At 43.0% G+C, this 25,755-nt stretch overlaps 2 protein-coding genes across 2 annotated transcripts; both read left to right on the top strand.

Moving 5' to 3' along the window:
• The first annotated feature begins 40 nt into the window (after window positions 1–40).
• On the top strand, window positions 41–11,478 carry LOC120749836 (pantetheinase-like). Its single transcript, XM_040057686.2, has 8 exons — window positions 41–1,188; window positions 2,927–3,168; window positions 3,273–3,403; window positions 5,166–5,358; window positions 6,740–7,031; window positions 8,161–8,534; window positions 10,713–10,883; window positions 11,247–11,478. The coding sequence occupies exons 2-8, from the start codon at window positions 2,956–2,958 to the stop codon at window positions 11,364–11,366; spliced, it is 1,494 nt and encodes a 497-aa protein (XP_039913620.1). The 5' UTR covers window positions 41–1,188; window positions 2,927–2,955; the 3' UTR covers window positions 11,367–11,478.
• A 5,944-nt stretch (window positions 11,479–17,422) lies between these two features.
• On the top strand, window positions 17,423–25,486 carry LOC120749837 (pantetheine hydrolase VNN2-like). Its single transcript, XM_040057687.2, has 8 exons — window positions 17,423–17,539; window positions 19,475–19,706; window positions 19,811–19,941; window positions 20,999–21,191; window positions 21,788–22,079; window positions 23,021–23,394; window positions 23,551–23,721; window positions 25,023–25,486. Exons 2-8 carry the CDS (start codon window positions 19,494–19,496, stop codon window positions 25,140–25,142), a joined length of 1,494 nt encoding a protein of 497 aa, XP_039913621.1. The 5' UTR covers window positions 17,423–17,539; window positions 19,475–19,493; the 3' UTR covers window positions 25,143–25,486.
• Window positions 25,487–25,755: the final 269 nt, after the last annotated feature.

Consider the following 25,755-nt stretch of genomic DNA (forward strand, 5'->3'; position numbering starts at 1 on the left):
CTTTGGTTGGCATGGGCTTGGCCTTAACACTGGGAACAACAGAAAATAAATTCCTCTGCCGTGAGTGGTGTAGAATTCAGTGGGTTGTACCCCAATAAAAAGCAGTTTTTCATTATTTGTAAATTTTGCTGGAGTATTAGCAGCCATTTCCATAACACTGTTGCCACCCCGTTTCTGAACACAAACTTTTGTAAGCAAGAGATTACCAGAACCTTTGAAGATTCTAATTTCCTTTGGAAAAGAAAACCAGCCTTGAAACCATGTGCCTTCAAAACACAGTTATTCTGCAATGTGTTATCATACCATGACAGGTACTTCATGAGGGAGGAGACTATTTTAATCTTTCTGCTCACATTTTTAGGCTGTGGAAAATCTCCCTAGCACGGAATTGTTGATAACAGTTTGTAACACAAATACTCAAACCAGGCAATTTCTCAGGAGCATGTCTGTCTTCCCGTGGAATGGTTGCTCCTTCCAGTGCGAGGGAGAGTCGGGAGTGTGCCGGCAGGTGTTGGGTAAGGGGAGCGAACATCTGGAGCAGGTGGGACACGCTGGCAGATGTGGGCACTGCAGCCTGTGCTTCTTAGGCAAGTGGACCGGATTACTTTGAGTTCCCAGCTAAGATTTCTATGTGTGCCTAATTCTGCTGTTTGTTCTGCAGGCTTGTTTTGAAGCACAAACGTTGTTTACATGTAACCTGACTAACATTCTTGAAAACATATAGACTCATAGGAGGCAAAGCACATTGGTTCTTTTTAACAATGGAATGTTTTCAAGAGAAGACTGTAGTCCGTGAAAGCAGCAAACTGAAACCCTCCACAATCCATTCAGTAGAAGCAAGAGGAAACATTCTGCCTTTGGGGGAGGAAAAGCACTGTATCTTTAAATTCCTATTTACACCCCGGGAAAAGGTGTCCTGTTACGGCATAAGTAACTACGCGCTGTTGCCAGAAGTGACTTCTGACTTCCCGACTCCCGCTCACGTGTGCCCAGTGCTCGGCAGCGATTGCGTGGCTGCCGGAGTGACCTCTCACACAGCCTTCTCCAGGCAAGGTTAACCCTCGGAATGCGCAGCAATCTTCCTCACGCTCTCGCTAAGCGCAAGAAAAGAAGCCGGACCACAGTCTGACGGCAGACTCCCGCTACAGCTAGGCTGATTTAGCACCAACTTGCATCCTGCTTCACAGAGTAAGTCCCCAGGTAGCCCCCACCATCCGGAAATAGCAGAGCCGGGGGCGGGTACAGTACAGGGGTGGGAAGAGTGGATTGGGAGGAGAGGTGTTTGGAAAGTAGGCGGACCTCTAGATAAAGTTTCCCCCCTCGCTGTCCGCAGCCGCGTGTAGCCCGGAGCGCTTCGCTTTTCTTTAGTTTGTTCGGTGGATTTGTTTGTTTAAGTGGTGTCAGTTCCTTGCTCCTGGGCGAGCTCCCAGCTGTGCAGGAAACAGGGAGCGGTGCCTACTGGTACAGAGGGAAACAGGGATAACTCCACGGCACCTTGTCCCGGCAGTGGCACTTGAATTCTGCGGGGCTTTCCCCTCGCACTGCATTTGTGAATGTTTCTGCCAGCCCTGGCAGCGCAGTCACCTTTCCGGCTGATGTCCTCACTGTTGCTAAACGAGGGAGCATTTGCCGCTTCCTTCTTCACACCAATGTCTGGTCGTGCTTAATGTGACTCATCCTGGATTTCATGTGGTAAGAAAAGCAAGACAGAGAGGGAGGAAGGCTTCAAAGCTACACTCGTTCAAGTTTCACTGACATCTCTACAGCAGCCTTTAAGAGGTCTGTATTTAATGTTACCCAATGAGCCTGCCGGATCTAGTAATGTGTGTAGAGAAGTATTAGGGATGAACATCACCAGATAAAAATCCAAGTTCCCAAAGATTGGAACCCTCAGTCAGCACTTCTCTCTGAGAGAACTCTGTGGTATCTGTATTCATCTGCAGGTCTGTCTTTTCTGAACCAGCTGCACAGTGACAGTCTGCTGTAGCTGAAAGCAGGCAGCCTGCTCAGCTTCCCACTGCTCAGAGAGCCTTTTTCCAATGAGAACACTGCAAATGCTAGAAAGTCCCAAATGGAAGATGCCATAGCAACAGAGGAATTTGAAATGCGTTGAAGATGAAAAGTGAAAGTGTCTCTCAATACAGGTGGCAGGTTCCTGAGGACAGAAAGGTGTGCAGAGGAGCAGGCATGCTACTGCACCTGGTGAAACAGCCTGCTCTTCTGCTTCAGGCTAGTGAGAGCCAGGCAATGAGGTACTTACATGCTTTATTTCAGAGGACAAATTCTGTCCAGATTCTTATTTTGTGGTGGAAGGCTGTTGGAAAGTAATGTCCAGCTAAACAGAAGTGACTGGGAGAGAGAGTGGGATAAACTCAAGAGACAGTTCTGTTTCTGGCATGTTGGGTGCGTGACAGCTAAGTACAGTGAGACGCTCTTGCAATTTCTTTGGTCTAAAGAAACTCAGAAGCAAACTACACATTCTGACACATAGCACAGCAATTGAGGAATATGATACTAGAATAGATAAGTTTTTATGACCCTGATGTTTGCCACTCAGAACTGACAGACGACTAGCTCCAAGGGTGACAATATCCACATGGGTATCAGAGCTGGGCCCACACAGATAGGAAAAGTCTTGCTGTAATCAGTGAGAGAGAAAAGTATAACAAGAAAAATTGGACTGTTCTTTCTAGATATGTTTTTAATGACTTATTTTTTTACTGGCCCCGTTAGTCTTGGCATTGCCCAGCATTTTAAGTTTGTTCAGTTGTGACATCCTTACTGTGTATTGCAATTCTTTCTTATATGTCACACTAGGTTCTAAGGTAATGCTTAAATAGATCTGAAGTTCATTCCTCCCTCTTTCAAAATAAACTTTGTCCCCCTTCTCTTTTCTGTGCATTTTCCTTTGGCACTGTTTTTGCAGAGTACTGTGGGAGCTGGGAGGCTGCAGCCATGCTCCCTTCCCACGCTCTCCTGCCCGCTGTGGTGTTTGCACTCACAGCCCTTCAGGCCCTTGCCTCTGACACCTTCATCGCAGCCGTCTACGAGCACGCCGTCATCCTGCCGGATCCCACCGAGGAGCCCGTTTCTCCCAGCGATGCTTTGGCCCTGATGAACAAAAACATGGATGTCTTGGAAGGGGCCATCAAGGAAGCTGCCCAGCAGGTATGAGGGGTACCGTGAGGGTTGTCCATTGGTGTTTTCTGCTCCTGCTGACCCTCGTGGTTGTCTGTTGATGGGTGACCTTTAAATGGAGCCTGTTGTGACAGGGTGCCCACATCATTGTGACTCCTGAAGATGGCATCTATGGCTGGCGATTCACAAGAGAATCCATCTACCCCTACCTGGAGGATATCCCTGATCCGGTGGTGAACTGGATTCCCTGCACCGACCCCTCAAGGTGATTCCTTCTGCAGTGGTTTAGTTGATTGCAGCCTATTATCTCATGGAGTCTTGAGCAGCTCACCCTAAATGACTAAGAACTGCTAATTACTCTGACATAAGTTTTAATTAAAATTGAGTATGAAGGTAGTTAAATGTAGTTAAATGGGTAAATATATAGCATGTCCATGACTAATTGAATAAAACATTAAGGCTTTTTTTTTTAAATTTAGACACTTTAAGGAAGAATTCAAGCTACATATAGATTTTGGGTTACTAAAAGTTGAGGAAATGTCTTTTTTTTTGATGCCAGAATATCCTGCTTCTTATTCTGCCTTCAGTTTTCCACACTATTTTGAATAGAACTGACTGTAAATTATTAACACTAGTATTTCTTTGATTTTTTGATTTTTTTACAAATGACATATAACAAAAGCACACAAACCATTTTTGTGGACAGCCAAGAAGTAGTCTCTGAGCAGATAATAAGAGGTGATGAGGTCAGTAGGTAAAGTCCAAACTTCTAAGTGATAAAAATCCAGGAACTTTTAATCTTGGTTTTCCTCAATTAAGGTAAGATAAAGTCTGAACTGCTAGAGCTGCTGTGCTGTAGAACATGATCTGTCCTTCAAACAGCATGTTCCAGCAGTGACAAACTAAGCTGTAGCTGAACAGTGGACTTTAGACTCCTACAGCAAGCAGTAAGCATTCAGCCGTGGCATTACAGCTGTGGTCTGCTCTTTTCACCACAGCTTTCTGCACCTGCTTGATGAGGAGCAGGTTATTATACCTGTGAGGATATAATAACTCAGTGCTTCCAAGAAGAAGAATCACAATGGGGAGTAGCGCAGGATGTGCAACTTTTTGCTGAGATACAAGTAGCTAAAATATACAGTCTTTCATTGAAGTTGGAGTGTGGGGTGTCAGGGTGTCTCAGCAGGTCTTTATTCTAGTGCATCACAAAGGTTTAGCAGAGGTGATCTGAGTGCCTCTTCACTGTTCCAAATCAGGGGTTTCACTAGTGGCTTTTGGGAATATAGTACTTGCCATCAGTGTCTGGCATGCTTTATTCCTGGTGCTGTATGTGTGTGTGTCTTGAATGGAGGTCCTCCTTGTGTGGCTCACACACACCTTGAAAAGCTGTAGACATTTCCACACTACAAAGGGGGTTGGTTGCTCTCTTTATGGCCCGATATGGGTGCTTCCGTGGTGCTGCCAGTTTCTGGCACATGCACCATGTCATATCTCAAAATTAATAGCCCACTGCTCATCATGCCAGGGTTACAGGTCTGTGTGCTCCTGTCTGTGGGAGGAAATGAATTGCTGAATTGCATTGACCATACCATCTGCACTATCCCACAGCTCAACTCTGCTTAGCGTGTTAAGGGCCCAGAGCTGCAGTCCTCAGGTGCCAGTATGCCTGATGCTAAAATATTTGCTTCTGTGTCACCAAGCTAGTGTCTTCCTCTGCCCAGAGATTGCTCTCCTGCCCTGTCCCAGCCGGAGGATTATCTGCTTACTGCGGAGCACGTTCCAGGTGCTGAAGGGGACTGGCAGGCATGTCCCTGCAGAGGCCAATGGGAGGTCTCCAGGGCCTACCCCGAGGGGCAGGAAGCAATCTGAGGAAGCACTGCAGCAGCTCTGTGCATCTGCCTATCCTGCCATGGCTGCAGGGTTGGAGATGCTGCTGGTATGACCTCAGGCACTCCAGAAATGGACCCCACTGACAACACAGGTTTTGTTAATTTTTTGGTTTTTTCTCCTTCCCTAAAATACATTAGATTTGGTGCAGCACCAGTGCAGGAACGACTCAGCTGCATGGCCAGAAATAACTCCATCTATGTGGTTGCAAATATCGGGGACAAGAAGCCGTGTGACTCCAGTGATCCCGGCTGCCCCGGGGACGGTCGCTACCAGTACAATACGGATGTCGTCTTTGACTCACAGGGGAAACTGGTGGCTCGTTACCACAAGGTAAAGTGGCTTGCAGAGACAGGAACTAATTTTCCACTACTTCCAAAATGTCTCAATTTGGGAAGAAAATTAGATGCCAGTCATTGTCCACTGGCAGAATTTTGCTTTTCTTCATCATTTGAAAGAATATCTTTTGTGCTGTTAGGCATGGATGCCAAATTTGCATTTGCTGCCATGTTTCTCAAAACAGGCTGGAATGAAAAATGATTGCTCTAGTGCAATTTAGTGGCTTATGCTATTGGTTGACTTCCTCAGTTCATTAACTCTGTAAATTCTGCCGCTTGAGCAGTTTCAGTTTTCAGTGCCAGCTTTTCACCAGACTACCACTTCATGTTCCAGGATTTCAATGCTCATCTCTATTTCATCGTAAATGAGCAGTCTGATTTCAGAGAGGCAGGACCTTTTTTTCTGATGCTGTTTTAGCACAGTTTTTGCGCAATGGGAATTATTTGGACGAAACAATGAACCTAAGATGGGTGTAAAAAGAGATAAGGATATTGAATCATTTGCACCCAATGGAAGTTGCTCTTTTAGTATTATGTGCCTAACAGTTTATGACTTGTGTGCCAGATATCATGCCAATGCGGGTAGAGTGAAGTCAGTTTATTTAATGCACTTTGGGCCCAGTATTTCATTTGGTTGTTTAGAGACAGTGCCTATATATCTATTTGCAAGCAAACTGGGTGAGTTTGGCCAGCCTGCCATGGTCCATGTGCTGAATTACAAGTTAAGTAAACTTGAACATCTTTTCTGGCTTGGTGTCCATATTTACTTTCAGACCACCTGGACATTAATAAATGACTCTTAATAAATATGTATGTGAAGGAAGAAGGAAAATGTTGGAAAGCTGAGAATGACACAAAGTTCAGTTTTTTCTGTTGGCTGAGATCATCTGCATTTCCCTCATCAGCACAGCCTTTGTCTTCTACTCTGCAGTGTCCCAAATACTGTCTTGTGCTTCTTGCTGTACTTCCAGTGCTTCTGAGCATCTCCACACCAAGGTCACAAATTTTGTCTCTTGGCACTAGATCCCCCATGCTTCTTTACATTACTGTTCCTCTTCTGGTTGCATTTGGGTCACCAGAAGTATAAATTAGGTGGGGGGAGTGGAGAGATTATTCTTGTGCAGATGACATCAATAGACCTGAAGGCAGCTGGCTGCTTTCCTAGCTAGATGCTAGAACAATATGTAATATGTGTTCCTTATTTTAAATACAATGATTATACACTTTTAGCCTGATTGGCTAAAAACTACCTGTGAGGGCTTCCAACACAGGTCAAAAATTTTCTTGAGTAATTCTGAACAGCTTTAGGGGATGACTCCAAGACATATGGTTAGTAAGTGCCTCTAACTGATTTCTCTGTTTTCCTTCCCCTACAGTATAATCTCTTTTTAGGTGAAACTCAGTTTAATTATCCAAAAGAGTCAGAAGCTGTCACCTTTGAGACTCCTTTTGGGAAGTTTGGCATTTTCACTTGCTTTGACATCCTTTTCTATGAGCCTGCTGTGGTCCTGGTGAGCAAGATGCAGGTGGACACTGTGCTCTTCCCGACAGCTTGGATGAATGTCCTGCCCTTTCTGACTGCAATTGAGTTCCACTCTGCCTGGGCTATGGGCATGCGTGTCAATGTCTTAGCCGCCAATACTCACAACACTAGCATGGAAATGACAGGTAACTTAATTTTCACTTGGTGCAAAAATCTTTATAACCATGGATCTCTTATTCCCTGTTCTACAAAGTGATTTTGCAGAGGAATATAATCTATTTACCTGGAAGGTAAAGAGTCTAGTCACCAAATTTTAGAGATGATGGATCCTGTTCCTATTGGCTTCATACAAGACACAACAAAACGTGTAGTGTTTTCTTTGCTCTAGCTTCTTAGGATTATCTTTTCTTTTAATGGCTCTAAACAATAGTAGGTTACTGCCCCTATACCTGAATAGAAATTTTCGAGCTTTTTAAGGCTCTTTTCCTCTCCACTTCTAAGTCTTATGATGGAATGTCAAACCGTAAATATACTTGTAAACCATATATGTGGCTACATTTATTCTGCCAAATGAGAGACTTTTACGTTATGGAAAACCATTAAAAACACATGTTCAGGCCTGTTGTAGTAAGACTGCTAGGAAGTCCCTGTCTTCATTTTAGAACATGGCATTGATTTTTTAGAGCTCAGCTTACAGAATAGTATATTTCAGTTAGACCAGTCCCTTCGCTGAGCTGTGCAACCACAGTATTGTGTTGGGACTTTTCATTTGAAATGCCTGACAGGCTTCTGCAGTGATGGGTATGACAGAACTTTGATTTGCCTCTGTTACTTGATGCTGGTCAGATGTGAATCACCCATGAGGGGAGTTCTCAGTCAGTGTAAAGGGGGCTGGACAATTGGTGTCTCCTGTTCACCAGGACAGGCGTGTGATACTTGCCTGTGTTATGTTTTGGATCATCTCAATCAGTTGCTGGTCCTTTCGTATCAATCAGCGGAGAAAAAAAGGAATTATCAACTCTATTGCATACAGGAGAAAAGAGAATTGAGGAGGCCATAAATATAATCATAATGTAATATAAAAACCCAAACATCCTCTGCCTTTGCCTACAATGAACAGACATCATCTGAGGGAATAAATGCTATTCTTTGCCAAAGCAGAGCTGTGTGTATTGAGTTGCTAATGGTCATCTTTGGTGAGACTAAAGTTACTGTAGTCTATGTAGAATAGTGGATAAGCTATCAGTAGAGACACTTAGAAGGACAATATGATTTTTAAAATTCTTCTTGGACTGAATATTGTGTTCTCCTCAGGAAGTGGCATTTATGCACCAGCTGGAGCCAGAACATACTCCTACAACATGAAAACCGAAGATGGTCACCTCCTCATTGCTGAACTAGATGCACACCCTCGTCTTTCTCCTGCCTCCCCGCCTGCTGTCAGCTGGAACTCATATGCTTTGAGTGTTGAAAAATTCTCACAAAATGACCATGAATTCACAGGAATCATTTTTGAAGACCCCTTTACTTTCACGGAGCTCACTAAGCCTGGGGGGAATCTCACTGTCTGCCAAAAAGACCTCTGCTGTCACTTGAGATACAAGATGGCAGAGAAAAGAGATGATGAAGTTTATGTGCTGGGTGCTTTTGATGGCCTTCATGTTATTGAAGGACAGTACTATCTGCAGGTAATTCTTTGGAGGGGCTTACTTACTTTAGGAAGCTTATTTACAGGGAGAAACCTTCAGCTCTGTGGTGGAAAAAGGGAAGACTGACTCTCTTCTCTGCTGGAATCCTAGTTCCCTGTTTGTCAGTAATGGAAAGGAGTTGCTAAAACTTCCAAGCCTATTTGCATTCAAATACAACAAATGCAGTAGAGAGGTCTCTAAACCTCTATTAAATGCCCAGGGTGTACTCACTATTTTGGGGGGTGTGCAATATATTTAGGTTTTCTTCTGTGAATATCTGCAGTAGGTGTTCTGAATCTCCTCTGTATCACAGAATCACAGAATAGTTAGGGTTGGAAGGGACATCTGAAGATCACATAGTCCAGTTCCCCTGCCAAGGCAAGGTCACCTAGAACAGATTACACAGAAATGCATCTGGGTGGGTTTTGAGTGTCTCCAGAGAGGGAGAATCCAAGACCTCCCTAGGCAGCCTGTTCTAATGCTCTGCCACCCTAAATGTAAAAAATTTCTTCCTCACATTGAGGCGAAACTGCTTGCGTTTTTATGGCTATTGCTCCTCATCCTGTTGCTGGGCACCTCTGAAAAGGGTCTGGCTCCATCTTCTTGGCACACACCTTTGAGATATTTGTATGTATTGATGAGATCCCTCTCAGTCTTCTCTAGACTTAACAGGCCTAGCTCCCACAATCTCTCCTCACAAGAGAGATGCTCCAGATTCCTCATCATCTTTGTGGCCTCGGCTAGACACCCTCCAGTAGCTCCTTTTCTTTCTTGTACTGAGGAGCCTGGACACAGTACTCCAGATGTGGTCTCACTGTATTTTCATCAAAGAGTTGCTGTTAAAAATCACTTGATCATAGCTATCTTTATGAGATGTTCTCATAAGTTAGGGTCACAAAGATGCTAATTTTTATCATTATCCAAATCATAGCAATGAAGCTTACTTAAATGGCTTATGGCTTTTAGTGGAAATATTCTCTCTTCCTCTCTTTATATCAAATATTTGGGAAGACAGTGAGTTGAATTTGCTTAAAGCCATATTTGAAAATATCCTTTGCCTTCATAATTAAGTTATTGTGCCTGCAGATTATACTTTTTTTTTAGTTACTTCTGTCTGTCAGCATGGCCTCTTTGTACCAGCTGGTACAGACTCTGCTACAAGACTGAATAAATTCAGTTCTTGGTGAGCTTGGCAGTAAAATTTATTTCAGTGGTTGTGGAAGTGGCCAGAATTGAAAGTTCTAGAGAATACAGGAATTTCTACTCTTCCTTTTTCCCTCAGTATTTTTTCATTTCCTCAGAACATATTCCTTATTTCTCTGCTTATTTGCATTTCAACACAAACCCATATTTGCTGATGATACTTTTGATTTTTTTGCCAATATGCTTCTATCCCCCAATACCAGACATGTAGGAAAACTCCATCACCTATCAGCAAAACCAGACAACATCCTTCAAATCCATCCTGAATCAGAGGAGTGCTAGCCCGATTTCATTTTTCCTCATGAAGACCATAAACATTTATCACCTGGATAGTTAACTCTCATGACAAAAAGGAAACAACATTGTGATTCCTACTTTCCTCTATGTGCTGCAGCTAATAACACAAAACTGTAACAAAAGATGCTAACTTCACCTCCTTGGCCTATGTTAACTAGGATTTAGACAGGGAACATCAGATTCAGACTTCCCATGGACTACCAGGCAATCTAATGAAGTAGCATTAGCAACATGTACAATTAACAGTAAGAGAACGTGGATATGCACTTGTACACTGTGCCTGTGTGGAGGACTTTGTTTCATTTGCCTAAAATTTCCATTCACAATCTCATCTTACAAAGATGTGAGAAAGAAACCTTCAATTAAGACAACTGGAGATCGAAAGAATTAGTGAAAGACAGGATTGGGCTTCAGAGATGAAATAAGGTGATCTGGCTGCACTTATGTCACAGACAATCTATTTATAAAATTATAAGACTAAGGAAATGCAGGTCTGGAATACTCCCAATCAGACCAAGGGGTAAAAAAATAAGCTACATCTGAAAAGGAGTTGCCCAAGGATTATGAAAAAGATCCTGTGACTCTCACCTGCTCTGACACACATTAGCTTTGATGACGTGAGGCTTTCCTGCCAATGTTGCTGTCTTGCTAAATACAGTTATCTCCTCCTCCCACCAGATCTGCACTCTGCTCAAGTGCCCAAGCACAAACCTGAGCACGTGTGGGCAGCCTGTGGAGACAGCTCAGACCAAGTTTGAGCTGTTCTCCCTCAGCGGCACGTTTGGCACCAGCTACATCTTCCCAGAAGTGTTGTACAGCGGGGTGCAGCTGGCCCCCGGGGAGTTCGAGGTAATGGGACACCTTTGTGATTTGTCAGACATCAGTGGTCAAAAAGCCACTACAAGGAGAACTTAGTTGTTATCACTGTCCTCTGCTTTGAGTTCAGTGCAGCTTTAATTCTGCCTGATTTTCCTGGTTCTATTCACACAGTAAGTCCACTTTGCCAATTCTCTTCTGCCCTGTTCCCCCAAATCCTCCAGAACAAGGTCTTCCTCAAGACAGAAATGTAGTTTTTCTCAGACTTCTGCTAGTTCCAGCTGAGACTAGAGCTCTCTCAACTGGATCAACATTACTGAAGGTATTATTTTGTATTTGCCATACAATAGTACTGCTTTGATGATGGTCCTGCTTATTTTACTTTTTCATAACCAGGTGCTAACTGACGGACGTCTGATAAATCGGAATGCTACATCAAAGCCAGTTTTGAGTGTGACACTCTTTGGGAGGTGGTATGAAAAGGACCCTTCAAACAAAGATCAAGCTTCACCATGATTTCATCGCACATCTTCAAGCTTTCATCAACTTGTTTCTGTAACACTAATTAATCAAAATAATGGCAATTAATACTAATATTCCTAATTAAAATGGCATTCTATTTCTCAAATTGCCTCATCTAACAGCATAGTCACTGTACTTTGATTTAGCGACTTGATTTTGCAGCAGAAGTCAATACTCTGCTGGACTGTTGGGTATGGGATTTTATAGGATGGCTTTGGTTGGCATGGGCTTGGCCTTAACACTGGGAACAACAGAAAATAAATTCCTCTGCCATGAGTGGTGTAGAATTCAGTGGATTGTACCCCAATAAAAAGCAGTTTTTCATTATTTGTAAATTCTGCTGGAGTATTAGCAGCCATTTCCATAACACTGTTGCCGCCCCGTTTCTGAACACAAACTTTTGTAAGCAAGAGATTACCATAACCTTTGAAGATTCTAATTTCCTTTGGAAAAGAAAACCAGCCTTGAAACCATGTGCCTTCAAAACACAGTTATTCTGCTCAGCACACTGCAATGTGTTATCATTCCATGACAGGTACTTCATGAGGGAGGAGACTATTTTAATCTTTCTGCTCACATTTTTAGGCTGTGAAAATCTCCCTAGCACAGAATTGTTGATAACAGTTTGTAACACAAATGCTCAAACCAGGCAATTTCTCAGGAGCATGTCTGTCTTCCCGTGGAATGGTTGCTCCTTCCAGTGCGAGGGAGAGTCGGGAGTGTGCCGGCAGGTGTTGGGTAAGGGGAGCGAACATCTGGAGCAGGTGGGACACGCTGGCAGATGTGGGCACTGCAGCCTGTGCTTCTTAGGCAAGTGGACCGGATTACTTTGAGTTCCCAGCTAAGATTTCTATGTGTGCCTAATTCTGCTGTTTGTTCTGCAGGCTTGTTTTGAAGCACAAACGTTGTTTACATGTAACCTGACTAACATTCTTGAAAACATAGACTCATAGGAGGCAAAGCACATTGGTTCTTTTTAACAATGGAATGTTTTCAAGAGAAGACTGTAGTCCGTGAAAGCAGCAAACTGAAACGCTCCACAATCCATTCAGTAGAAGCAAGAGGAAACATTCTGCTTTTGGGGGAGGAAAAGCACTGTATCTTTAAATTCCTATTTACACCCCGGGAAAAGGTGTCCTGTTACGGCATAAGTAACTACGCGCTGTTGCCAGAAGTGACTTCTGACTTCCCGACTCCCGCTCACGTGTGCCCAGTGCTCGGCAGTGATTGCGTGGCTGCCGGAGTGACCTCTCACACAGCCTTCTCCAGGCAAGGTTAACCCTCGGAATGCGCAGCAATCTTCCTCACGCTCTCGCTAAGCGCAAGAAAAGAAGCCGGACCACAGTCTGACGGCAGACTCCCGCTACAGCCTGGCTGATTTAGCAGCAACTTGCATCCTGCTTCACAAAGTAAGTCCCCAGGTAGCCCCCACCATCCGGAAATAGCAGAGCCGGGGGCGGGTGCAGTACAGGGGTGGGAAGAGTGGATTGGGAGGAGAGATGTTTGGAAAGTGGGCGGACCTCTAGATAAAGTTTCCCCCCTCGCTGTCCGCAGCCGCGTGTAGCCCGGAGCGCTTCGCTTTTCTGTAGTTTGTTCGGTGGATTTGTTTGTTTAAGTGGTGTCAGTTCCTTGCTCCTGGGCGAGCTCCCAGCTGTGCAGGAAACAGGGAGCGGTGCCTACTGGTACAGAGGGAAACAGGGATAACTCCACGGCACCTTGTCCCGGCAGTGGCACTTGAATTCTGCGGGGCTTTCCCCTCGCACTGCATTTGTGAATGTTTCTGCCAGCCCTGGCAGCGCAGTCACCTTTCCGGCTGATGTCCTCACTGTTGCTAAACGAGGGAGCATTTGCCGCTTCCTTCTTCACACCAATGTCTGGTCGTGCTTAATGTGACTCAGCCTAGATTTCATGTGGTAAGAAAAGCAAGACAGAGAGGGAGGAAGGCTTCAAAGCTACACTAGTTCAAGTTTCACTGACATCTCTACAGCAGCCTTTAAGAGGTCTGTATTTAATGTTACCCAATGAGCCTGCCGGATCTAGTAATGTGTGTAGAGAAGTATTAGGGATGAACATCACCAGATAAAAATCCAAGTTCCCAAAGATTGGAATCCTCAGTCACCACTTCTCTCTGAGAGAACTCTGTGGTAGCTGTATTCATCTACAGGTCTGTCTTTTCTGAACCAGCTGCACAGTGACAGTCTGCTGTAGCTGAAAGCAGGCAGCCTGCTCAGCTTCCCACTGCTCAGAGAGCCTTTTTCCAATGAGAACACTGCAAATGCTAGAAAGTCCCAAATGGAAGATGCCATAGCAACAGAGGAATTTGAAATGCATTGAAGATGAAAAGTGAAAGTGTCTCTCAATACAGGTGGCAGGTTCCTGAGGACAGAAAGGTGTGCAGAGGAGCAGGCATGCTACTGCACCTGGTGAAACAGCCTGCTCTTCTGCTTCAGGCTAGTGAGAGCCAGGCAATGAGGTACTTACATGCTTTATTTCAGAGGACAAATTCTGTCCAGATTCTTATTTTGTGGTGGAAGGCTGTTGGAAAGTAATGCCCAGCTAAACAGAAGTGACTGGGAGAGAGAGTGGGATAAACTCAAGAGGCAGTTCTGTTTCTGGCATGTTGGGTGCGTGACAGCTAAGTACAGTGAGATGCTCTTGCAATTTCTTTGGTCTAAAGAAACTCAGAAGCAAACTACACATTCTGACACATAGCACAGGAATTGAGGAATATGATACTAGAATAAAGAAGTTTTTGTGACTCCGTGGAGCTGTGGCCTGCTAGGTCCTCTGCAGGATAGCAATGCAGTAAACTGTCTCATGGCAGCCAAGGTGAACCTGTTCATAGTGATTAATCAGACATATTAAATACATTAATGAAGTCACTAGTTTCAGTGAGAGATATGGTCTGACGTACCTTCTTCCTGTTTTGTCACATCTTTATGAGGTCATAGTGTGTTCATATGGGTACTCCTCTATTAAACTCCTTGTTTCTTTTTTTTCAGTCAGGTCCTGAGAGATGGATGCTTGATAAGTAAGAAAAAACCAACAAAACCTGCCATTACTGTGACGCTTTTTGGATGGTGTTATGAAAGGGATCATCTGAAACAAGGCCACTATCAACGTTTCCCCCATGATATTTCCGTAACTGAAGCTCTGTTATTGAAATATCATGTTATATAATAACTGTTATTCTTATGTCCAAATGAGATATAGCATCATCTACAATAACAATCCTGATTATGTTTCTCATTTACAGTTTCAAAAACTCATCCATGTGTTTGTTTAGTAATAATGTGGTAATATTACCTTATTACTACCATTTATTGAGAAGAATCTATGTCATAAGATTACTATTTTTTTATTACTTCAAAACACCAGTTGTTTTTTTTCTGTTTGCTGGATTTTTATTTTTCTAACCCTCAGAAAACCCGAATTTTAGTCCAAAGTATACATTCTTATTAAAACAGCATTGCATACTTTTTCATTGCAGATTGTTATGGGACCAGTAAATAAAGCTGTGAAAGATACAATTTATATTCAGGCTCAATATTTCTTTGTCTCTGGAATATAGCAAGCCTATGCCAGTCTGCTCTTTTACACAATTATATCTTTTTTTCCCTATTTGTGTTGCTTTGGTTTTATATCCTTTATGCCATTGGTGCATATCATATAGCAAGTGGCAACACAGTGCGTCATGGAAGCTGAACAAGGACTCCAGTCAAAGAGCCCCTCCTGAAACAAAACATGCCACCACTTTTTGGTCAGAATATGATTTGAATTATTATTCATATGAAACCTCTGTTGAAACAAAATTCAGAATTGAAACCTCAAATTATTGTGGTTGTCAATTCTGAAAAACAGCTTGATGACATGTCCTGACTGTACTGGATGCTATTCAGTGGTGGAAATTTTACTGCAACCAGTAAACAAGTCACTGTGATCTGGTATCTCATAGCAGCTCATCTGTCCCATCTTCTCTGTTTCTTTCTAGTCACGTAACACCAATGTTTGTGAAATAAGCCTTGCTCTTTGCTCTTTCTTAATGCTGTGTGGTGCTGTCCTGCAGATGAATTTGCTGTAGGATTTCAGCATTTAGAACTCTATTTCAGACCAACTATTCCTGGTGAGATGGCACCGTTCACATTTTTGCTTTCTCTTCTCCCCAGTAGCCTGTGTTTTGTTGCTGCTGGACCTTAGTGACCCTTTCAGCACATCAGTGTATGTAACGATGTGTATGTTCCATGGATGTGTCCTTAAGAGTGGTCAGACACCTCTTTTTGTGTAATATCTTCTTCCTTTTCCCCACGCTGCTACCATTACTTGTCTCACTCTAGAATCTTCAGGGTTGGAAGAGACCTTTGAGATCATCCAGTCCAGCTGTAAACTTGGCATTGCCACTGTAACCACTAAACCATTACACAGTGCCAGATCCAGACCCCTCTTAAACATCTCTGGGGCTCTACTACCTCCCTGCACAACCTATTCCAATGCCTGATCACCTGAACAGTGAAAAAACTTTTTAAAAATATCTGATCTGAATCTCCTCTGACCCAGTTTAAGGCCATTACCTCTGGTTCTCTCACTGCAGGCACAGCAGGAGAGACTGGCCCTCACCTCACTGTAAACTCCTTTCAGGGAGTTGTAGGGAGTGATGAGGTTTCCAGTGAGCTTCCTCTTTCTCCAGGCTAAATAAATCCAGCTCCCTCAGCTGTTCCTAATAATACATGTTTTCTAGGCCTTTCAGGAGCCTTGTTGCTCTTCTCTGGATAGGCTCCAGCACCTCCATGCCCTTAAAGGTAGAGTTCCAGAATGGAACACAGCACTCAAGGTATAGCCTCACCAGTGCTGAGTACAGTGGATGATCACTTCCCTATTCCTGCTGGCACACTGTTCTTGATACAGGCCCAGATGCCATTGACCTTCTTGGCCACCTGGGCACACTGCTGGCTGTCAGCCAGTGTTCCCATGTCCATTTCTGTCAAACAGCTCTCAAGCCACTCCCCCAGCCTGTAGCAGTGACTGGGGTTGCTGTGACTGAAGTGCAGGAGCCAGCACCTCACCTTCTTGAACCTCCTGAAATTATGCTTAGTCCATTGGTCGAGTCTGTCTAGATCTCTCTGTAGACTCTTCCTACCCTCACGCAGATCAACACTTCCACCTAAATTGGTGTCGTCTAATCATCTTTTTACCCATCAGAGATTTTTACCATGATGTTCTCAAAGTCCTCAATCCCATGTAACTTCTATTCTGGAGCTGGTGGGACACTGGGAGTGCGAGTACTCTCCAAACCCCAGCACCAATTACCGCTGCTGTGTGCCATATGATCTTTTTTGTTTCCAAATGTAAATAGATGCTCACTTGTGACATAACAATGACATGTCTCACATAATGACATGTTTATCAAAAACCCTAGACAATGTGCTCTGACTCATGGAAGCTCAACATTATTGCTGCTAAAGCCACACTGTCTTAAAATATTGCTCACTGTTTTGAGTCAGTTACCGTGTGACCACAGACTGGTCTCAGTCCAGCAAGGGATTATCCAGTGTAGTCCTTTTCCCATGGCTACTATCAGTGCAGAAACTGTACTTGTCCCCAGGGAACCTGGTGGGTGATACCACAACTCTCTCCCAGGAAAAGGCTCTGGACTTAAGGGAAGTTTTGGCATATAAGGAAGTCTCATCTTGTAGAAAGGATTCAGGAGTGTGTGGCCAGCCTGAAAGCTGAGAGGTGGCTTCTTCAGATGTGTTCACTGCCAATGAGAGTCCTCTGGATAATGGAATGTATGTGGAGATAGCGTAGGATCACAACCCTGAGTTCGGTGAGTATCTTGAATCCAGGATTTGGTTCAAGGCCACTGTGGTTTGGTTAAGGTATATTTGTGTGTTGAGTATTTCCCTACAGAGGACTGAGAGAAACCATGATGACACAAAATTCTTTCTGCTACAGAGATTGCATAACACTTATCATTGTGAAATGTGTTATTGTGAGAAGTGAGTCAAGCATACAGAAAGTAATCTTATGCATGTCCACCCACTACCCACATACCAACTCACTCTGTATAAAGACAAGGCTGTGCGTAACCACCGGTAACAATAAACACTTCTTCGAGGACAGTGCAGAAAAATCCCTTTCGTTACCTGACTGCTGAGTCAGAACCAAAGAAGGTAAGAAACTTGGGTGCCAGATACAAGTGATTTTTGTGCACGTGCAGCTTTAGCTTCAATATTTCTGCTGGGGTGATCTATGGATATAAGAAAGCACATTGCAGTAGGCAAAATCTAGAAATTGTGTCTCTTATTCATGATGGTCTTCCTACAGAGACCTTTGGTGACCAGAGATCTTTGGAGCTTGGTTATTGAGTGGTGGGTGTGCTGATGCATCTGCTCAGACAACCAGCCTGCCTGGCAGTGCTCCCCCCCACCAAGGATATACAGCAGTCCCCAAAGTCCATGCGACTCCTAGCTGTTCTGTGCTGTGCTGTGCTGAGCTGAGCTGAGCTGAGCTGGGGTGGTGCAGTTATTACCCATGGCTGCCTCCCCCAGCCAATGCCTGCACCTCACACCCTTGAGTTTGGGCAGGAGTGTGTCCATGCTGGTCACTGCTGAGATTTCCCAAAGTTGTTTTCCTTCTGGGATCTGGTGAGTTTGCCTTGAACTGTGTTACTAAAGCAATATTATGCCTGATTTTTTGGTATATCTGGTAAGTAACATGTTTCTTCAGCCCAGCACAGTGGTGACTTCTCAGTGACTTCCCTGCTGTTGCTGTGAGGCAGAATTGCTCAATGTTGGCAGCTCTCTTGCCTTTGATACTGAGTCTTTCCAGACGGGAAAGCTAACACATGGGTGTCAGATTTAGCCACCCTGGGGAATTCCCAGGGTTTGTGCAAGACTTCCTCTTCTTAAAGTCACCTGCCTTTGCCTGTCTACGGGCTCCTTTTGGGTGACTTTCAGGCTCCATACATGGGGTTTCCTAAAACTTGTGCCTCTGCTGTGCTTTTGGTGCTGTCTGCTCTGGAAGCCTGTGCCCTGAACACAGATGTTGCAGCCATCTGTGATAAAAATAACATTTTAGAATCACAGACTTGATGAAGTATTGGTTTCTCCTGAGGAGGCCTTGGTGCTGATGGAGAAGAACCATGCTTTTGGGTGACTGCATGCATAGCAAAGAGGAAGATTTCACAAGGAGAAAGAAGGGGTTTTTTGATTTCTTGCTAAGTGGTGAGTGGTGAGTTGGGTTATGTTCCTTTACCCTCACTGATATACCACAGGTCCTAACTAAGGTTTTTCTAGGGATCATCTGAAACTATACTAATGATATTCCATTTACAAAATCCTCTGCTAAAAATTTCTTTCCATGAGAAAAAAACTGCTGCTTTCCTTGAGTAATTTCAACTTGCTTATTGTACAAAAACTTCCTTTTGAAAGAACCATCGTAAAAAAAAAAAAAAAAAAAAAAGGTGTTTTTGAATTCTTTCTCACAAAACAAGCAAGTTCGTTAGCTCTAGGCAGAGAGGTCAGCGCAATTCAAGGGATAGTTTATATTGCCATGTGAGCTCAGTGGGAAGGACACTCTCAAGGCACCCACTTGAACTATAATAAGCCATTGGTCAAAAGCAGGAGGTATGGTGGGACCACGTCTCATAAACATCACTGAATTATCTGTACTCTGAAGCAAGAGGGCTGTACCCCACACAGGTGGTCTCACTTCAACACTGGCTGAAGTTTTTACTGATGGCAGCCATGTGCAGTAAGTACATATGGAGTGGTGTATCCTAACCAGGAGAGTCTTGGCTTGCACCAAGGTGGGTTTAAAAGCCTGGAGAGGGCCATGCAAATGAAATGTACATGTGCTCCTTCCAATGGACTCCTCTTGTAGATTAACATGGCTTCTGACAAGCTCTCTTAGCCTTTTGTTCTACTTTTATTTAGAACATTTTATATTGTAAACAAGATCAAATTCCTAGAAGAGCTTCTTTGACTTTTTGGCAGAAATAAATGGAACCTTCTCAGATTACTCAACGGAAGATTATTTCCAAAGCAAATTTATTAATCTCTACTCCTCCTCTTTCTCTCTGGTTTATATTCCCCATGCTCATCCAGGAGCTGGGAGGCTGCAGCCATGCTCCCTTCCCACGCTCTCCTGCCCGCTGTGGTGTTTGCACTCACAGCCCTTCAGGCCCTTGCCTCTGACACCTTCATCGCAGCCGTCTACGAGCACGCCGTCATCCTGCCAGATCCCACCGAGGAGCCCGTTTCTCCCAGCGATGCTTTGGCCCTGATGAACAAAAACATGGATGTCTTGGAAGGGGCCATCAAGGAAGCTGCCCAGCAGGTATGAGGGGTACCGTGAGGGTTGTCCATTGGTGTTTTCTGCTCCTGCTGACCCTCGTGGTTGTCTGTTGATGGGTGACCTTTAAATGGAGCCTGTTGTGACAGGGTGCCCACATCATTGTGACTCCTGAAGATGGCATCTATGGCTGGCGATTCACAAGAGAATCCATCTACCCCTACCTGGAGGATATCCCTGATCCGGTGGTGAACTGGATTCCCTGCACCGACCCCTCAAGGTGATTCCTTCTGCAGTGGTTTAGTTGATTGCAGCCTATTATCTCATGGAGTCTTGAGCAGCTCACCCTAAATGACTAAGAACTGCTGCTAATTATTTAATCTATAAAAAAGCACAACTACTGTAGAAATGAGATGCATCAAAAAGAGTTCTTAATTATATGATAATAGGAATATGTCAGGTAAAAATCACTGAGATAGCTTTACATGCAAAAGGACAAAGATGAGAACGTTTTAGGCAAAATAATTATTTTAAAAACATGCACAACTTTTTCCATTCAGATAACTTGTGAAAACCTTCAGTAAGTAGAAGCCAAGTTATTATCATGTTAGATGCAGAGGTCAGACAAGCTGATTCAGTCCTCAGTTCAGGTGGCTGAGGGATTTCTAAACCAAATTGCACAAAATATTAATCTAGATCTGAAAGAAATATCTTTTGGAAATCCAGCCACTTTCACAGTCTTCTGTGTTGCACACAGAGGTGGTCCCATTGTGTGTCATCTGGGGACACCAAAAAGATTGAGTTCATGTCTAAGCTAAACTTTAATATTCTCTTCTGAGTCCTTATGAAGCTAGATTTCATGAGACCTCAGCTCTATAAATGTGGTGCCTGCTTTTTACTAAAAGCTTACAGAAAACAATTCTTAAAAAAGGCTAAAATTGTCTTTTCAAACAGGGCCTAGAGCTGCTTGGTAATTTGCTTTTAAGCTATTTAAGATTTATGTCTCTGTACTGATTTATTCTCGTCTTTGCTTTGTGAAGCTGTTCAGATCTTTGTATGCGTGTTAGCTGGGAATTCTATCTACACAGAAAATAACATTGTAAAGGGTACAGGAAAGAAGAACACAGGGAGATAATTTTTTAAAGAGAAAAGAAACTGGCAATTTAAAATTATGCTATGAACAGAGAAGAAAATTAACATGATGATTTGATCTATTACTTTTTCAGCATCTAGGAATGTGCAGTTAATGAAGCAGTAATTCTGAATGCATTTCTTCTACATGGGCGCCTAGACTTTCAAAAGTTTTGGGTTTTTTTCCTTTACTAAAAATACGATAGATTTGGTGCAGCACCAGTGCAGGAACGACTCAGCTGCATGGCCAGAAATAACTCCATCTATGTGGTTGCAAATATCGGGGACAAGAAGCCGTGTGACTCCAGTGATCCCGGCTGCCCCGGGGACGGTCGCTACCAGTACAATACGGATGTCGTCTTTGACTCACAGGGGAAACTGGTGGCTCGTTACCACAAGGTAAGGATATGCTTCAGCATCAACCTTTAATTTATTATCAATAAATTATTCAGCTCTCTGGCACCAATTTCAGATGGTCTATACAGTAATTATACATTATTATAAAGTGAAAACCAATCCAGGATTATTTGATGATCTTATGGCCAGAAGGAAAACCAAACAATTGCCTGAGGCAAATTACTCCCAGGAGCACTGCAGCTGCAGAGTGCTTGCCAGCTGCCAAACACTTAAGGGCTACATTTATGACAATAAATGGTAAAAAAGCGCTAACACAATTTTCCATACTCAGTGAACATTAGCTTTTCCTTGATACATTCATAGTCAACTTAGACAGTGCTTTTGCATGGAACATCTTGCCCCTTGGTCTTGGAGTTTAGCAGCTAATACTGGATGGGCATTGCGTTCAGGAGGTGGATGGGGCACAGCCACCCCATTTGGGGCGGGTGGGGAGTCAGGTGGATGGATAAAAACCAGGTACACCAGCCAGCTCAGGTACTCAGCTCCCAGTTTTACATTAAAGCCTATCTCAGATGCAAAAGCCATTCATGATTTTGTCTTATTTTCAGTTTCTAATATGCCATTTTCTTCACCTGCAGTACAATCTGTTTAGAGGTGAAACTCAGTTTAATTATCCAAAAGAGTCAGAAGCTGTCACCTTTGAGACTCCTTTTGGGAAGTTTGGCATTTTCACTTGCTTTGACATCCTTTTCTATGAGCCTGCTGTGGTCCTGGTGAGCAAGATGCAGGTGGACACTGTGCTCTTCCCGACAGCTTGGATGAATGTCCTACCCTTTCTGACTGCAATTGAGTTCCACTCTGCCTGGGCTATGGGCATGCGTGTCAATTTACTTTCAGCAAATACTCACAACACCAGCAAAGCAATGACAGGTGAGTTGCATTCAGGAAGAAGGAAATTGTTCCCAGATTCAGAAGCAAGCAGAAATGTTTTAGATATAGTGAAGTCTCTGAAAAACAGTGTTTTAATTGGACTAAAGATCTTTGTGATTTGGTGCTCAATGCAACAAACAACTTCAGGTAAGAAAATGTTGAACGGTCTGAAAATGATAAAAATATAAAACCCACGACATTTAGTTTTGATAACTTAAAAGTGAAATTTTATTTTAAAAATGGCACAAAGTTTCACTTAGATTTTCAGTCTCCCATCTAGAGGCAGCATTTTCTGTTTAAAATTCAATCAACAGTTAAATGGAGAAAAAAAACCATTTTAATCAGAACCTAATAGTGTAAAACCAAAAGGAGGATTCCTCTTGTATACAGAATAAAATAATATTCTTTTTTTTCTTTTTCTTTTCGTCTTTTTTTTTTTTTTTTTTTTTTTTTTGTGGCTGCTGAAGGCTTAGATAGAGAGATATATAATAGAGATATTATGTTTTGCTTTGCTCTGAATATATATTTACTGTGTTTATTTTTTCTCTCAACTGAGAAAAGGAAGTAGCTGCATCTGTTGCTCTCCCCTGAAGCAATGTGAAAACTATGAAGGAACATTTCTGCCTGCCCTAAATAAACTGAGCTGAGTTTAAGCCACAACCCTGTGTTTCCTTCAGTGAAACTTAACTTGATTGCCTCCTTTGTCAAATATGCCATTCTGAGAGCTATGATTGTTTTTGTAAATGAACCTAAGTTTTAACACTAGGATGGGAATTTTAGCTGTTCTGTGCTTTAAAATTATTCCAAAACTCTCAGTAACCTATTGAATGAAAAGAGTATCACTGAAGAACAATGCCAGTGTTGTTTGGGGGTGACTGGTGTCCCTGCCAAGCCGTGCTGTCTGGTGCTGGCTAACGGAGGGCTGGTGGTATCCTTGGCAGGCAGTGGGCTGTTCACGCCGGAAGGACCTGCCACCTACCACTATGACAGTGCCACCAAGGAGGGACGTCTCCTGCTAGCAGAGTTGAGGGCACAGCCCCGTCTTTCCCCCACCTACCCTCCTGCCGCCAACTGGAGTTTATATGCCACAAGCATCAAGAAATTTCCTGGAGAAAATGACACTTTCTCGGGAGCTGTCCGGAAGGATATATTCACTTTCAGTGAACTCAGGCACAAGGATGGAAATTACACTGTTTGCCAAGGAGATCTTTGCTGTCATCTTGTCTACCAGATGTCAAACAAGAGTAAAGATGAAGTTTATGTCCTGGGTGCATTTGATGGGCTTCACGGTTCTCTCATAAAATACCATTGGCAGGTAATTGCATTTTTAGAGGAGAGTGTGACCACATGCCAACCACCTAAAAACATTTGTCCATTACTGCATCCTGGGAACTTTTCTTGCTATCAAATCCATCCCGTGGTTGCTGAAAGCTTAGTGGTGATTTGTCTTTCTGTCACCTCCTCCCCACAGATCTGCACTCTGCTCAAGTGCCCAAGCACAAACCTGAGCACGTGTGGGCAGCCTGTGGAGACAGCTCAGACCAAGTTTGAGCTGTTCTCCCTCAGCGGCACGTTTGGCACCAGCTACGTCTTCCCAGAAGTGTTGTACAGTGGGGTGCAGCTGGCCCCTGGGGAGTTCGAGGTAATGGGACATCCTGGAGCTTTTTGTTGTAAAGTTTTTCAAGCTGTAGCACTGAAAACTGATCTGGCAGCAAAATCCCACCCAAGAACCGTTTTCTTTGGTTCTGCAGACTGTAACCCAAGGGGACGGATTTAAACAGGTGGGTTGAATCAATCCTTACTGATGGACTGACATACCAGTCCTGGAGCTGAAAATCTCTTCAGTGCTTTCTTTAGCAAATCTTCCTTACCACTTCAGGTTGCAGATGAATAAACCACAGCTTTCAAGGAGCTATTTTCTACAGTTTTCTCATGATGGGCATTTTAGGAGAAAAAGAAAGAAAATACTCTGAGAAATAGTCCAAACAAGAAAAATTAGAAGTATCATGTGTAAGAGCAGAGATTCTATGCAGTTAAGAATGTTAAAAGTGATTTTTGAGGGGTTTATTTTTTTAATTTGGAGGTTCATCTTTTATTTTTGCCAAAAGATATTTACATTCATAAACCTTAGGTTAGTTTTATGCAATAGGCTAGATGAAATCCTAATTGATTTGGAAGAAGTATTTAACAGCTTACAAGCAACTATGAAAACAGTGAGAAAGACCTGAAAAAATTTAGGGGAAACAACCATGATTTTTTTTACAAAGCAGGAAATTGAAAATCATTGTTCACCCTGCAAACTTGTTTTTGAATGAGACTTCTGTAAAAATAGGCACATCAAAGAATTTATTGATATGCTAAAAATGTGATTGTGGTCTAATTTTAAAACAATAGGTTGTACTTCTTAACAAATACGTGCTTACCTTTTGTCACAGATGCAAAAGAAGATGTTACAGATGTTCACAGTAGGTGAATTGTGATTTCAAATTCACATTAAAAAGTAACTAAGAAAAGCTACATATGGCTAGTAGTTTGAAATTCTCTATTTCCATGTGAAAGTTGTTTTGGGGTGTACAAATCAATAAATGTTTCAAATATGTCCTAGATGTGTATATAACCTTCATAGCCTTGTATGCGTAACTAAAGAGAACCTTAACAAATTAGTTATTCTCACTCTCACCTTCTCATAAGGTTCAGAAAATTTTCTTTTTTTCCAAAGAAGGAGGAAGGTTTAAGGAATTCCGTGTCTGAGGAAATGTGGGAAGGCTATGATGGGGAGCCTATGGCAGAGACAGAGAGAATTCTGTTTTCTTGCACTATCATGACTGTTTTTAAAAGTGTTGCATCAAAATATTCAGCATCTAAGGTCTATTTTTTCCATACTATGCAATATTGCTACTCTGTTAGTTGACTGTTAATGCCATTCTTTCTCTTTTCCACCAGGTGCTACGTGATGGGCGTTTGAAAAGCAAAAATGGCACATCAAAACCGCTCATAACAGCCACGCTTTTTGGAAGGCTATATGAGAAGGATCAGCCACATCCTCTGCGAATTTCCCTATAAAATATCTCCTTAGGAGTTAAACACTCCACCAGAGTGTGAGGGGAATTTCCTCCTGAGCCATAGCATTTACCCCCTATGATTCCTGTTCTGCCATATTGCATGTCTGCTCAGCAGCTGTGGCAGTTTGGCTTATTTGGGAGAAGGTGATGTGTTCACTCTGCTGTGCCTGCCTTTCTAACAGTGCTTGAGCCAGTGCAATTATTTCTTAGTATGCATGATATGTCACACAAACCTTTTAATCAGAAATTTTGTTTCTCCCAAGATATCATATAGATGCCTAGGATTACAATAGCAAAAAGACTGATACCAAAATCTATGAAATGTAGTTTGTCATTTTATTGGAGAATAAATTTTCTCTCAGAAAGCCTTTCTGTTCCTTTTGCTGCTTCCTGTTTTTCAGACTGTATAGTGATTAAGTTTCTGCATTTTTCAGGCTTACAGCCCAGTCAGCAGCGCCTACTTAACACTCAATGAGCCTTGGCCCCATTCTGACCAAGGTACTGTACAATAAAGAGAAAACCAGATTTGAAATTATCTTAGGTGCAATCTTAGGGTGAGAAAGTGGTCCTCCACAACCCACCCAGATGTTCGGTCTGGCTAAGGTCATGAAGCA

Source organism: Hirundo rustica, chromosome 3, assembly GCF_015227805.2.
Source record: "Hirundo rustica isolate bHirRus1 chromosome 3, bHirRus1.pri.v3, whole genome shotgun sequence".
NCBI classification, from domain to species: Eukaryota; Metazoa; Chordata; class Aves; order Passeriformes; family Hirundinidae; genus Hirundo; species Hirundo rustica.